The 12,612-nt window shown below is 39.2% G+C and overlaps 1 protein-coding gene across 1 annotated transcript in view; it reads left to right on the top strand.

Moving 5' to 3' along the window:
* The window catches only part of LOC122797635 (fer-1-like protein 4), a 1,984,889-nt gene that overhangs the window by 126,537 nt on the left and 1,845,740 nt on the right, over nucleotides 1-12,612 (top strand). The window contains exon 4 of the mRNA XM_044066179.1: nucleotides 6,804-6,957. Within this exon, the coding sequence (XP_043922114.1) occupies nucleotides 6,804-6,957 (154 nt within the window). The remainder of the gene's footprint in view (nucleotides 1-6,803; nucleotides 6,958-12,612) is intronic.

Genomic DNA, 12,612 nt, shown 5'->3' with positions numbered 1-12,612 from the left:
TCATTGTAATTGAAGGGGCAGTGCTTCTCTTTACTATAGGATTGTATATGAGAAAACTAATAGCTATGGATGTGAATACATTATATGAATGAAGCAACATTCAAGTAAACTTGCTAATCATATTCTTTCTATTAAGTGCAGGTTTTAATGGCACAATAGTATTCAAGCCTGGTGATCTGTTTGCTCTTAAATTAATTATCCAGCATGTTTCCCTTGGCTCCGTGCGATTATGAACATCACCTCCTCTTGTGGTCTGACAGACTGCCTCTATGGCCTTAAATACAAAGTAATGAGAAGGATACTGTGCTACGTGGGCTGCTAAGGGCCTCTATGGCCTTAAATACAAAGTAATGAGAAGGATACTGTGCTACGTGGGCTGCTAAGGGCCTCTGTGGCCTTAAATACAAAGTAATGAGAAGGATACTGTGCTACGTGGGCTGCTAAGGGCCTCTGTGGCCTTAAATACAAAGTAATGAGAAGGATACTGTGCTACGTGGGCTGCTAAGGCATTATTGGGATCTTTCTGTTTGATGTCCCTCAAATGTCTGAGGATACGTTCCTTAAGACGTTGATCTGTTTTGCCAACATAGAAAGCACTACATTGGCAGCAAGTCGTTAAGTATATGATGTGGGAACTAGTACAATCAGCATAGACATTAAAATTGTACTGTTGCCTGGAGTATGAATGTACAAAAGTATTGGAGCTGTCAATGGAGTTGCAGGCTTTGCATCTTAGGCATTTGAAAGTGCCCTTTCTGTTAGAATTGGGCCTATTTCTTTCAAATCCATCTTTGTTACAAATGAGGCATTTTAAATTCTTCTTATTCTTATATAGGAATCTGGGCTGTTCACCTACAATGTCTCTTATTTTGTCATCAGTTGTCAATACCGGCCAAAACTAATAAATTTTCAAACTTGCTTATTGTCAGCAGTGTATGTTAACAGACATTTAAGTTGCTGTGATTGAGTTTTAAAATCCAGACTCTCATGATGACTCGATGTAGGTTCAGAGAAGTAGGGACGTCCCTTTCCTCTCCTTAATTCCTGTGGATCATGCTTCAATCTTAAATTTTCTTTTGTAAGATCTTTTGCTTAAATGTGTCTCAATATTTCTCTTTTCTTCTACAAAGTCTTCATTCTCAGTACATAATCTTGAAGTTCTTAAGATCTGATTCTCAAAGATGTTATTAAAAATATGTCCCGGGTGCATACTCCCCCTATGCAGATAATGATTTCTCCAGGTTTCTTTTTTTTGAATTCCTGTACTGATACCTCTATCAGGTTGCAGATGAATCTTTACATCCAGAAATTCTATGGTCTCCGAAGAATGTTTAACCACAAACTCTAGAAAATCAGTGCTCTCGTTGATAAAGTTGACAAAGAGGTCCAATTGTGTAGAGCTGCCTCTCCAAAGGATGAAGACATCATCCACAAAACAGCTGTAGTACACTAGATATTGTTTCCAAGTGCTGGGTATCAGTTCATTATGTTCCCACTCAGCCAGAACCAAATTAGAGTAACTATTTGCACACGGGGTGCCCACAGCCACACCTCATGTCTGCAAATAGAAAGAATCCCCATACATAAAGATGTTATTTTCCAATACAAGTTCCAACAAGGAACATATTGGTTCTACTTCCGTACTGTTCCTTGCTAAGAAAGATCTTATTGCCTGCAGACCATAGTCATTCGGAATAACCATAAACAAACTCTTGATGTCCATTGTCACTAGTAACAAATCTTCATATATTTTAAGACCCTTGGTAACTAAAAAGAGTTTTTCCAGAAAGTCTCCTGAGTCCTTCAATACAGTTCCTGCTAGTGGCAGGGCCTTCTTTAATTAATTCTCCACGTACATGGAAACAGGTTCAGTTACCAACCCCCTTCCAGAAACTATGGGACGAAAGGGTGGGTCAACTGGATCCTTGTGAATTTTGGGGAGTCTGCTGATGTATGGAAACATAGGTTTAGGGCAATCAAAAAACTCATATAGTTCTTGTGAGATATTTGTCTCTATCAATAGGTCATATAGGTGGCTACGAAAACGATCTACCTTAGTCGTGGCTTCACTGTAAATTAATCTCTTATACGTTCTTTCATCATCCAACATAGAGAACATTTTATGCCTGTATCATATGGCTTCCATCAACACTATACATCCTCCCTTATCAGCAGACTTGATGACCAGGCTATCTGTCTCCTTTAGCTGCTTCAGCATCTCATTCTCATTAGTGGTTAAATTGAAGAAACGTCCTTGTCCTTTGGCTGTATTACCCCTTAGTTTGAAGATTTCATCTTCACATAATCTTAAGAACATCTCCACTGGTGGAGGATTAGGGGGAACAAAGCTACTCAGTTTTGTGTAACGTAGCCGTCTACTGTCATTAGCTTGTCCAAAAATACATTTTAATGCAAGGTTCCTGCAAAACATTCTGATATCCAGCACAAATTCACTAATATCAGACGGTAAGGCTGGAATAAAACTCAGGCCCTTGTCTATCAAAGAAATCATATCAGGGCTTAAACTCTTCTTAGAAAGATTCACTACTAAGCTTGATTCAGATCCAGTTAAAGTGTAAGCTTCTTCCTTTTCCGTTCTTGACTCTGTGTTCTTTGAGTCCTGTAATGGTTGAATTTGGAAAAAACTGGTAAGGGCCAATTTTCATAGTAAAGAGAAGCACTGTCCCTTTAATTACAATGAAGGAAATTATACCTCTCTGCTAGCTGGCCTCTGTTTGGTTTGCAACAAGGGCATGTCACAGAATTAAGTGATGAATGGCTGTGATACCTTATAAATACAAAAGCTGAACAGTCCTTTTTATACGATCTGGGGAAGGCTTATTTGCCGAAAGCGCTTATCGGAAGATTGAGGACTGCTTGATTTATGTTATATTCTTTTTCTTTTTATTAAAGTTTTGATTTTACTATTAAGTTTTACTGCCATGTTGGACATCAGGAGTTTTTGTAGTGTCAACACTAATTACAAGTCACACTTTTGGTTTGTACAAACACAGATACTTAGGATGCATGGCAAGTCATTCATGCACCCACACATGGAGTTCATACTCACCAGTGATAATTTATACAAGTTCAACAAATTTGTATCATATATTATTCAACTGTATTATTGTTAACTACAAGATCAGTCTGTATTGTTTAACTGTTATTATTTTACTATTATGTTCAATTTCTCAGCTTTATGCTAAACATCAGTGATTAAAACTTAGTGTAGGATCTCAATTGAAATGTCAGCACTCTGCCAAAAAAAAGAAAAGAAACCCATGGAAAAGAGAAAGTTTCAAACATCAGTCTTCTCCTTTAAACTTCTTTTTTGCAAAGGAGCAAACACAGAAGATATGTAAACATTTTTGGGGGAGGGGGCAGTGTGTTGTGCTCCAGCGTCTAGTTTTGAAAGAAGAGTGGATTTATTAACCAGAATTTAGGATGGTGACATGCAGAGGTGTCAAAGTATAAAGAAAGTTAGTAGTTATTGATGAAGCTCAAGACAAGTGGAGTCTAATGATTATTGGTGGAATAGATGACCCTAACAAAGGCAGTACAGTCTGTTCTGCAGACCTTTTTGAGGAAATGATGATGTTGGAGAGAGAGTAAGCACCAATATTGCTAAGTGATGATTTCAGTGCTGTGTGGGATTATGTAATGGAAATATTAGAACTAAAAGGAGAAAGGCTCTTGAAAGTGCTGAAGGTATTAACTCATTACATCTGAGTGACGCCTCTAGGTGCATCTGAGTTGACTCCTACTGATACCTCCAGGTGCCAGATATTACTTGTTCATATTTACATCAATAATTCCAAAACCATGCTATGTACAAGGTTTTAAAATATTTCATCTTAAAGCTTACACAATGACAAACACAACTGCATTAATATTTGATCTCTGTGTAGCGCAGGTAAATAGATATTAACTGTTGTTTTTATGATATTACTTTATACAGATATGATTTTCACATTTTTCTAAATATCCCAACAACCAAGTAGCACAGACAGACCTCCTTAGTTTTATAAGAAAGCACTGAGCTAGACAAACAACATTTTGCTGACAGTATGTCTGTAACTTGAGTGGTTGCTGAAATATTTAAGATGTTTACAAAATATTACAAATGTAATTGTTACTGTGTTTACCATGACCTATGAAATTTTGTTTATGACCTAGAACCTAAAGAATACTACCACTATAAAAATTGTTTATGCTGAAGAGTTTGCAATTTATACTTCTTTCATAACTCCTATGGTTCCAGAGATATGAACATCTGTTTGAAATGCAAAAATATAATTTGATTATGTCAAAAGACTTATGCTCCGCTCATTGGAAGTTACAGTACAAACTTCCTGAGCTCCACTGCAGTGAATGTGTTAAACACTCAAGTGAGTTAGGCAAGTTTAAGTAATCCTTGGGAATTGTTAAATGCAGGTGATAAGGGTTATACTTTTATTGCCTTCAGCAGGAACAGCCAGTATCATAAAGTACTAGCTAGTATCTGCAACAGTTCTGCAATTAACAGTATTGACAGAGCTCTGCTCTTGTCCTTCATCTGATCATGAAGGTGTAATGGTAATATCGTTATCCATCCTGTATAACCCCATTAGTCCTAAGCAATGGAGATTAGATCCTCTAATACTAAAAGAACCATAGTCCTTGGAATTTATAAAGTTGTGGCCTATTATTTAGAATAGAGCCTGGTGGATCACAAGCTTGTTTATGTTTGATGGGAATCATTCCAACGATAGTAATATCAATTTGGCAAGCAGGACAATTATGATTCTTACACAGATGCAGGGACAAAACTGATCAATCCGCTGTGGATCTCATACATTGTGCAGGGTTATCAAGACAATACATATTCAAGCAGTATACCATGAGAAAATGGATTTTTGTGTGATCAATGAGAGAAAATGCATATATGTATTTACTAAGGGTAGTGTTAAAAGTTTGGGTAAAGATGGGCATACCTAGCAGATTCCCAGCTTTCTGATTAAGGAAACTGGAAACCCAGTTATCTATAACCTTAACAGCTAAGGTAATATATCTTAACATCCCCCCAAAACAGTAATAGAGCTTTCAAGGATTTTTACTCCAGATTATATTAAGATGTTTCTCTAGGGTAATGGGTCATTTGATAAATATTGACAGGACATTTTTCAGATAAACAAACCTTCCATCACTTACATCACATATTAAACTACATCTACTAAAAATATTGAGTAAATCAGAGTAGCTATTAAGAGCTCCTCTAGCGCAAAACAATCAAGTCTGGAAAATACTTATGAAGTGTTAAAGGCTTGTGTTCAACAACTTTTGAATCACAAGAAACCAGTATTTGAATTTCAGAAATATAAATGGAAGTGTTTAAAACAACATATGAAAAGCATTTTGAATATTGCAAGTACAGTGATGAGAGATACATTATACACAATTAGTGCTCAAGCAGAGAATGTGATGCATGAACAAAGTGAAAATAATAGAGTGCATGTAATTGTATGCATTAAGGAAATAGAATGAAATGTTACAGTATTAAACATACTTGACTGTAAAGAAACATGTGGTTTTATGACTATATAGGCAAAATGCTGTTTGCCATTTTGAAGGATGTAGAAAAGGAGCTGGTAAGAAGATGGTTAAAGAAACTATACTATAAAAAGCATGTTTGTTTAAGTGAAATATTAAGTAGGGGAGATTTAGTGCTTTTGATGGACTAGTGGACTGGTATTGCAGGCAAGCACATGTTGCTGCTAGACTGTGAAAGCACAACTGTGTAGATGTTATACATACATACATATGTATACATACATATATATATATATATATATATATATATATATATATATATATATATATATATTCTGTTTATATTCCCAAATCTTCTTTGTGTTATTTTGAGAAGTTTTTGGTACTGATGATTTGTAATTGTATTTTTCTTATTTAAGTGCTAAGTTGATGATTTCATTTCTTATTAAAAACTCATCTTTTTTTTCTAGATCATACTGCTTTTCTCTTTTAAATATCACATTTAATAAAAAACTCACATGGTCTGTGCCTCCTTTACTGATACTGCTAGTGGGGGGGGGGGCTACCACACCCCAATCTAATCTGTCTGGGCAAACTTAGAGTTAACCCAAATTCACTGCAATGTCATTCACCTTGGCAGGTCTGTGCTACATAGTAAAGACTTGCTGCACAAGATACGTGATTTTTCACAGATTTCATTGCAGATATCTGTGTTTCCTGGTGAATGCAAGTAATGATTTCCATCATGTGCTCCCCTATTCTAGTGCTCTAATGTCATTGTAACTATACACTCACAGGTTTATCAGTAGTTGTTCAGTTCACTAGGCACACCATGGTGCAGGTGGTACACATCAGTATTGTCAGTGCTGCCACATTTTTGATTGCTGTCGTCATCAGTTAAGCCACATCTGCTACCACAGCCTTGGCCTGTGACCCTGATCTAGTTTTGATAACATAACTTCAGCTGGAAGTAAATAGTCAGTATTCCTGGTGGGAAAACATACTTATAGTCTTGTATACCTTCATATTTCTGCAGCACAGGAGGGTATGTGATAAATACAGTGTCAGTCATAATGATGTCAGAGCAGTAGAGTATTTCCTAACAACAAAGTAGCATACGTCAGCTGTACCACTTTGTAATCAGCAGCCGTACCTGAAAGCATGTTGCCAAAAGACCATTCCTCTGCTGTTACCATAGGTAAGGAGAAAGCTTGTCATACTTTGGCATGGTTTGTTCTAAAATAAGTTGTTTGCTTGTTTTTTTTTTCTTACAGACCATATGTTCCATAATAAATGGGCTGTCCTCACAGATCCAGATGACATCACTGCAGCCATCAGAGGCTATGTAAAATGTGATGTCATACTAACTCAGAAGGGAGACAGTGTGGCAGCATCGGCAGCATCTAATTACTCCAATTATATTGAAAGGTGAGGAAAGAAAAATATCCCTGTAAGAATGGTGTTGTGCATATTAAATGAATGAACAGAAACTATACTCTTCAGCATAGGATATAGTTTACTATATGCAACCTTCCTCTGTTTCAAAAGGTTTGCAATTAAGCTGAAATAATGTTCTGCATCTGTTTTTTAAAACAAATAACAGTACTTACATATTGGTTCTTTAAATGTTTTAGTGCAAGGAAAGAGAAACATGCTCCCTGCACTCCAGAATTGCCTTTCGGCAATTAAAAATGAGCGAGAATGATTGTAACACCCCCAACCTGTCAGGATAACAAATCTGTGGTCAAAGGTATAAGGGACAATTGTCCCTACCATTAGTACCAAGCCAAAAGTTCTTAAGATAACACAGGTAGTGTAAGCACATAGTGCACACCTCCCAACCCATCAGAGTAAGGAATGTGGACAAAGCCAAAAGGGACAATTGTTCCACAAAGCAGAAAGTTGACAAAATAACAGGCTCAGCATTATCAGGGATATTCTGAAGGGTATAGATAAAATAACACAACAAAACTGTTATTTTTTTTATAAATGCAATAAAGTTTAAGCATAGCTGTGCGGGTGTGCCCGTTGCTTAGCTACGTTTAGTCCAGCTTAAACAGCACAAGAAGTTAAATAGCAAGAGACATCTAACATAAGCAGTATTGCGTAGTGTATTGGTTAGAGCCTACATTTTGTGAGTAGCTATTCCCAGTTCGATTCACACTGTAACCAACTTGCATTTTACATGTAAAAGCAGTACATAAACATTTTTATTATTATTACCTACTAAAAAACATATATTTGTTAACCGGAGTACTGCATTAGGTCCAGATGTGATGTGTCAGCTTAATAAAGTTGTGGAATCCTCATATAAACACAAGTGCCCCATAAAGTATAGTCAAACATGATTAAATGTAATGAAAGCACATTGGGGGATATCAGGGACAGTAAACAAATTTATAATATGTAATGAATGATGAATTAATGCCATACAGCAGATAGCCTATAACATGAAAAATAAGCAATGCTAAGCATTGCACAGCTCTGCTTACCAGGTGTAAGTATTGTATAAATATGACTGCTAAGCAATGAGTAGCTCAGCTAAGTGGAGTTGCCCATCGGTAAGCAGTGCTGAACCTGTCCCTATAAGCACTGCCAACCTTAGCTAAGCAGGTTTGTGCATAGCTTAGCTTAGCTCAGCATATTCAAAACTATCCAATCATGGAAAAGGGTGGGAAATCGGTCGTATTTCAACCCTCACAGGCAGGAATATAGCTCATAACTGGTTGCAGCTTCCGACTGTAGGCAGTATGGCAGGAGTCAGTGAGGGCATGCACTTCTGGGCGTAGCGCTGGGGCATGCAGGAGTCCAAGGTCATGGTAGGACTCTTGGTACAAAACCATGATGAGAGACTACTGCAGGACCAGTACCAAGGCTCCCAATATAAAGCAGAAGCCTGGGACCATCTCACCTATGATCTCACCAGTGCACTGGTGTCACTCGGGCTGGTGAACATGTCTGGCACCACTATGGTGACTTGAAGCAGAGAAAGAGGGAGCTCTTGGATGAGTGGGTCCAAGAAGCAAGGCAGAGGGGTGATTTCCCAGCAATGTGTAAGTAGTCATACTAATAACTGTTTACTAATGTCCAGCCTGTGTATATGATGGATAGGTATGCCTAAATATTTCTTTATTTTCCTTACAGCTGCAGCTGAGTGGGCTGTGAATCAGAAAGCCCATGCTAGTAGTTTGCAAAAGCTGTGGCGTGAGGCTGGTGAGTAACAATCCTACTTGTAGTAATCATACCAAATAATAAAGTAGTAGAAAGTCACCTGGCAGTATAAAAACTGTTGTATGGGTTGTACTGAATAAACCAGACAATATGACAGTAATAGTGCCATATAGGTCATATTTAAATAAAACTGTAACTGCCTGGCAATAAAGCTCTAAATACTGGACTGGTTGTGTTTACTCTAGTATTGTATGGCATTTATTGTTGTATTCTCTGAATAGTAATGTTGTGTTAACCACTGTTACCCACACTGTGCTACTAAAACAAAATGACTAGGAATGTCTGCATAAGACTGTTGTAAGTACAAGATCAGATTGTACAACCAAGAGAGACTTAGACAGAAATCACTGAAGAGATAGACAACAATGTCCAAACAGCACACTCTACTGTGAGTTAAATTGATGTATTTTTAGCAGACATAGCCATGGTTCGAATCCTGGGAGTGGTAGTAAGCTGTATGCATAATCGTACCTCTCAAATGTACAGATTTTTCAGAATGTCCAGATAATTGGCCCATATTTTCTGCCTGTTCCTCTGTCCCCTTGGCGAATCAGTGGGATGATCTCAGAATTGTAGTCATGAAATAATGACATACGTTTGATTTTCAGACCTCAAAACCTTCAGAAAATGTATTTTAAAACAAATGCTGTCACTCTAGCAACTCCCCAAGTTTATGACAGCAATATTCAAAACATGTCCCTATTTTTACCCCCATGATGTCAAGCTTTGTCCAGAGTGTGTGCATTTAGAGATTGAGAGGTATGTCCATAATATTAACTGGGATCTGGGAATATGTGTAGAAACAGTCAGGTAGTGTTAACAATCATTCCCTCCACAGGTCTGTTAGATAAGAAAACTGTGCCTGCCAATAAAGCTTTAAATCCTGGACTGGTAGTGTTTACTCTGGTATAGTATGGCCTGACATGTAGCATTCAGTAACATCTGATATCAGAATAGTAATGCTGTGTCATCCACTGTTTCTCACACTGTCCTACATAAAAATGTGAGTAGGAATGTCTTTATACGACTGTTGTAATTACAAGGTCAGATTGTACAACCAAGAGAGACTACAGAAAACACTGAAGGAATAGAGAGAGGGGTGAGGTGAACAATAATGTGTTCTGAAGCCAATTAGACCAGATTACGTGTCCAGTGGACATGCGTGCAAAATGGACAGCTATGTATGGGGTGAATTTTTTTTTTTTTTTTTGGGAACAGATTGCCCTTTTTATTTTTAAGGTGAGAGTGGGATGTTGGGGAAGTATAGTAGGTATATTTGGGGAGGTAGGTTGGGTAGGAAGACAGACAAGACAGCATACAGGGGCAGTATATGACACATGTAGGAGGTAAATACCTTGGATGGGAAGGGATGTTTGGAAATTGGAAGCCCATGAGCCCCCAAATGGAAAAAGTGGGACTGAGATCCCCACCCATGGACAGTCACCACTGCACCTTCATGGCCCTGAAGGTGGTTGTGCTGGGGGATGAATAGGAGGGGCAGGCTGACCCTCTAAGTGCACCACGTGACCCTCAAGGTGGCATAGCAGATCTCCAAACTCCGTTCTGAGCTCACTACACACCAATCCTCGGACCTGACTTCAGGTGACAGGATCCTGTCCATGCCCGCTCCCAGGGGGGATGAGCCCCATCCCCTGAGGAGGTTCCACCCAAAGGTGGTGCATGACCAGTGGATGAGCAGGTCCAAGAGTGGGTCCCAGGCATGCTGGGGCCTGGTGCCATGACCAGATGAGGTGATAGAGGTGGGTCCGCTGGGACTGGCCTTCCCATACATGCTGTGGTGTTGCAATTTTAAAACAGATGAGAGTTAGTAATAGTCAACACAATCCAGGATTAGTTATAACAGCATGCATAGATATTCCCATTAACCCAAAACACCAGATTTGGAACAGTTGCATAGCAAACAGAACACATGCATATATGGAACCACAGTGGCCATTACAATGGTGTGCACGTTATATTGATAGCAAAAGGCCTCCGATGATAGTGTTTCAACATGGGACATGAATAGAAACACATTTCAATATTTGTTGCACAATAGGATATACGTCCCAACAGTAGGTTTGGTGTAAACATACCCATTGATTTGTGTGTTCAGATTATTGTTGCAGATATGGTAGGGGGGGAGATGTCAATTAACAACTATTATATCCTTGCAGTATGAGGTCCTCAGACCTTTTTTCCTGTTTATGTCTTCCAGGTACCATGTCCCGAAAGTGTCTCTCTGCTTATACTCCACAGGAGAATGATATAATAATAAACTTCCTTGTGCATCACCAGAGAACCCTCTTTGGGTGTACAGCCCAGGATCTGCAGGAGAGGACTGCCCTTTGGAATGAGCATCATCCAAAAAGCAAACGATGTCAGTCTGCATAACCGCAGTTATGAGCAGGTGCGACATCATTGCACTGATCCAATCCGCCACGTCCATTAGTGTGCTGCTGCAGTTAGGAAGAACCAGCTAGCCACAGCTGGGGGTCATGCCATCCAGCCCCCACTGACACATGCTGAGGAGGTCCTCACCAGTTGGGGCACCCACCCACCAGCCAAGCCAGGAACCTGACAATAACATTGTGGAGGTGGGTGATATCCACACAATGGACGAGGAGCATGCAGGTAAGGCCCCAGGGCACATTAGTAGACCACTGTTGCTTATCCATCTTCATCTGTAAAGTATCTTCATGCATACATCAGATAACATAGTTTGTTGCTGCAATGTAGTAATGAACAGATGTGCATAATCTTTAGTATTGTGGGTTTGTACTGTTGATGTACTGAAATGCTGCTCCCACCCTGTACCAATGCCACAGGTGTGGCTACAGACATTATATCTTTCACATGACTATGTAGGTCCCTCTGGTATACAACTGGGGCAGCAGCCTGTAGCTAGTGAGTATGGAGTTGTTTTGTTCAGGTTTCCAATACACTGGCGATGTTATGGCCATGGTATTTGCCTTGCACACATTTAACACACCTACCCATGATGCATGTTGTACATGTTCACTTATTATTGCTGTTAACTGCACTACATCACAGTGGTCACCATGGTGGCATATCTGAAGGGTATGTAAGAGTCCTGCAGTATACCTAACAACCTGTCAGTGCAAGATGTGTGACCAGAGATGAACATGATGATGGGACAAATGACCTACAGTATGGACATGTCTGAAACATTACCCTTATACAGTGACTACAACAGTGTATACACCACTATTACAATAGCACCTGTTACAAATCTACACAACGGCATATCACAATACCACATTCCACACCTTTTTCAACCCATAATGTGATCCTAACATGAGCAATGGGTGTGTAATATGGAATCCAATGTTAGGACAACAGATATGGGGAATACATGCCTTAACAAACACTGGAAGCATATGTGTGCACACACTCCAAATAATATATTCTGGAAGCAGCTTTTGAGGTACTGATAGCATTCACTCTTCTTGGATATGCACCTTCCATCAAGTACAGGGCCTCAATGTCACACCAAGTAATGGTCTGCTGTCCAAGAAGTATGTCCATGACATTTGCCCACTCACCTGCAACAGAGGCAGCCGTGGCTTGCACACATATTACAAACCATGGAATGGATTCCATATCCAAAAGGTAGCACTCAGGAGTGGAAGATGTAGCCTTACGTCACCATTTCATATACCATGGCAATCAGTGCAGACAGTCATGTATGTAACTATGAAGTATGGGACAACATCAATGTAGAAAATAAACAGATACCCATCCAAGACAGATGACAACACATGTTGCACACTGGTCACAGAGGCTGCCCAGAAACATGCAGCAACACTGAGGGACTTGTAGAAATGTCTA

This window comes from Protopterus annectens, chromosome 3.part1, assembly GCF_019279795.1.
Source record: "Protopterus annectens isolate FY-2018-M chromosome 3.part1, PAN1.0, whole genome shotgun sequence".
NCBI lineage: Eukaryota > Metazoa > Chordata > Ceratodontiformes > Protopteridae > Protopterus > Protopterus annectens.
This window is presented reverse-complemented; position numbering and strand designations above follow the sequence as displayed.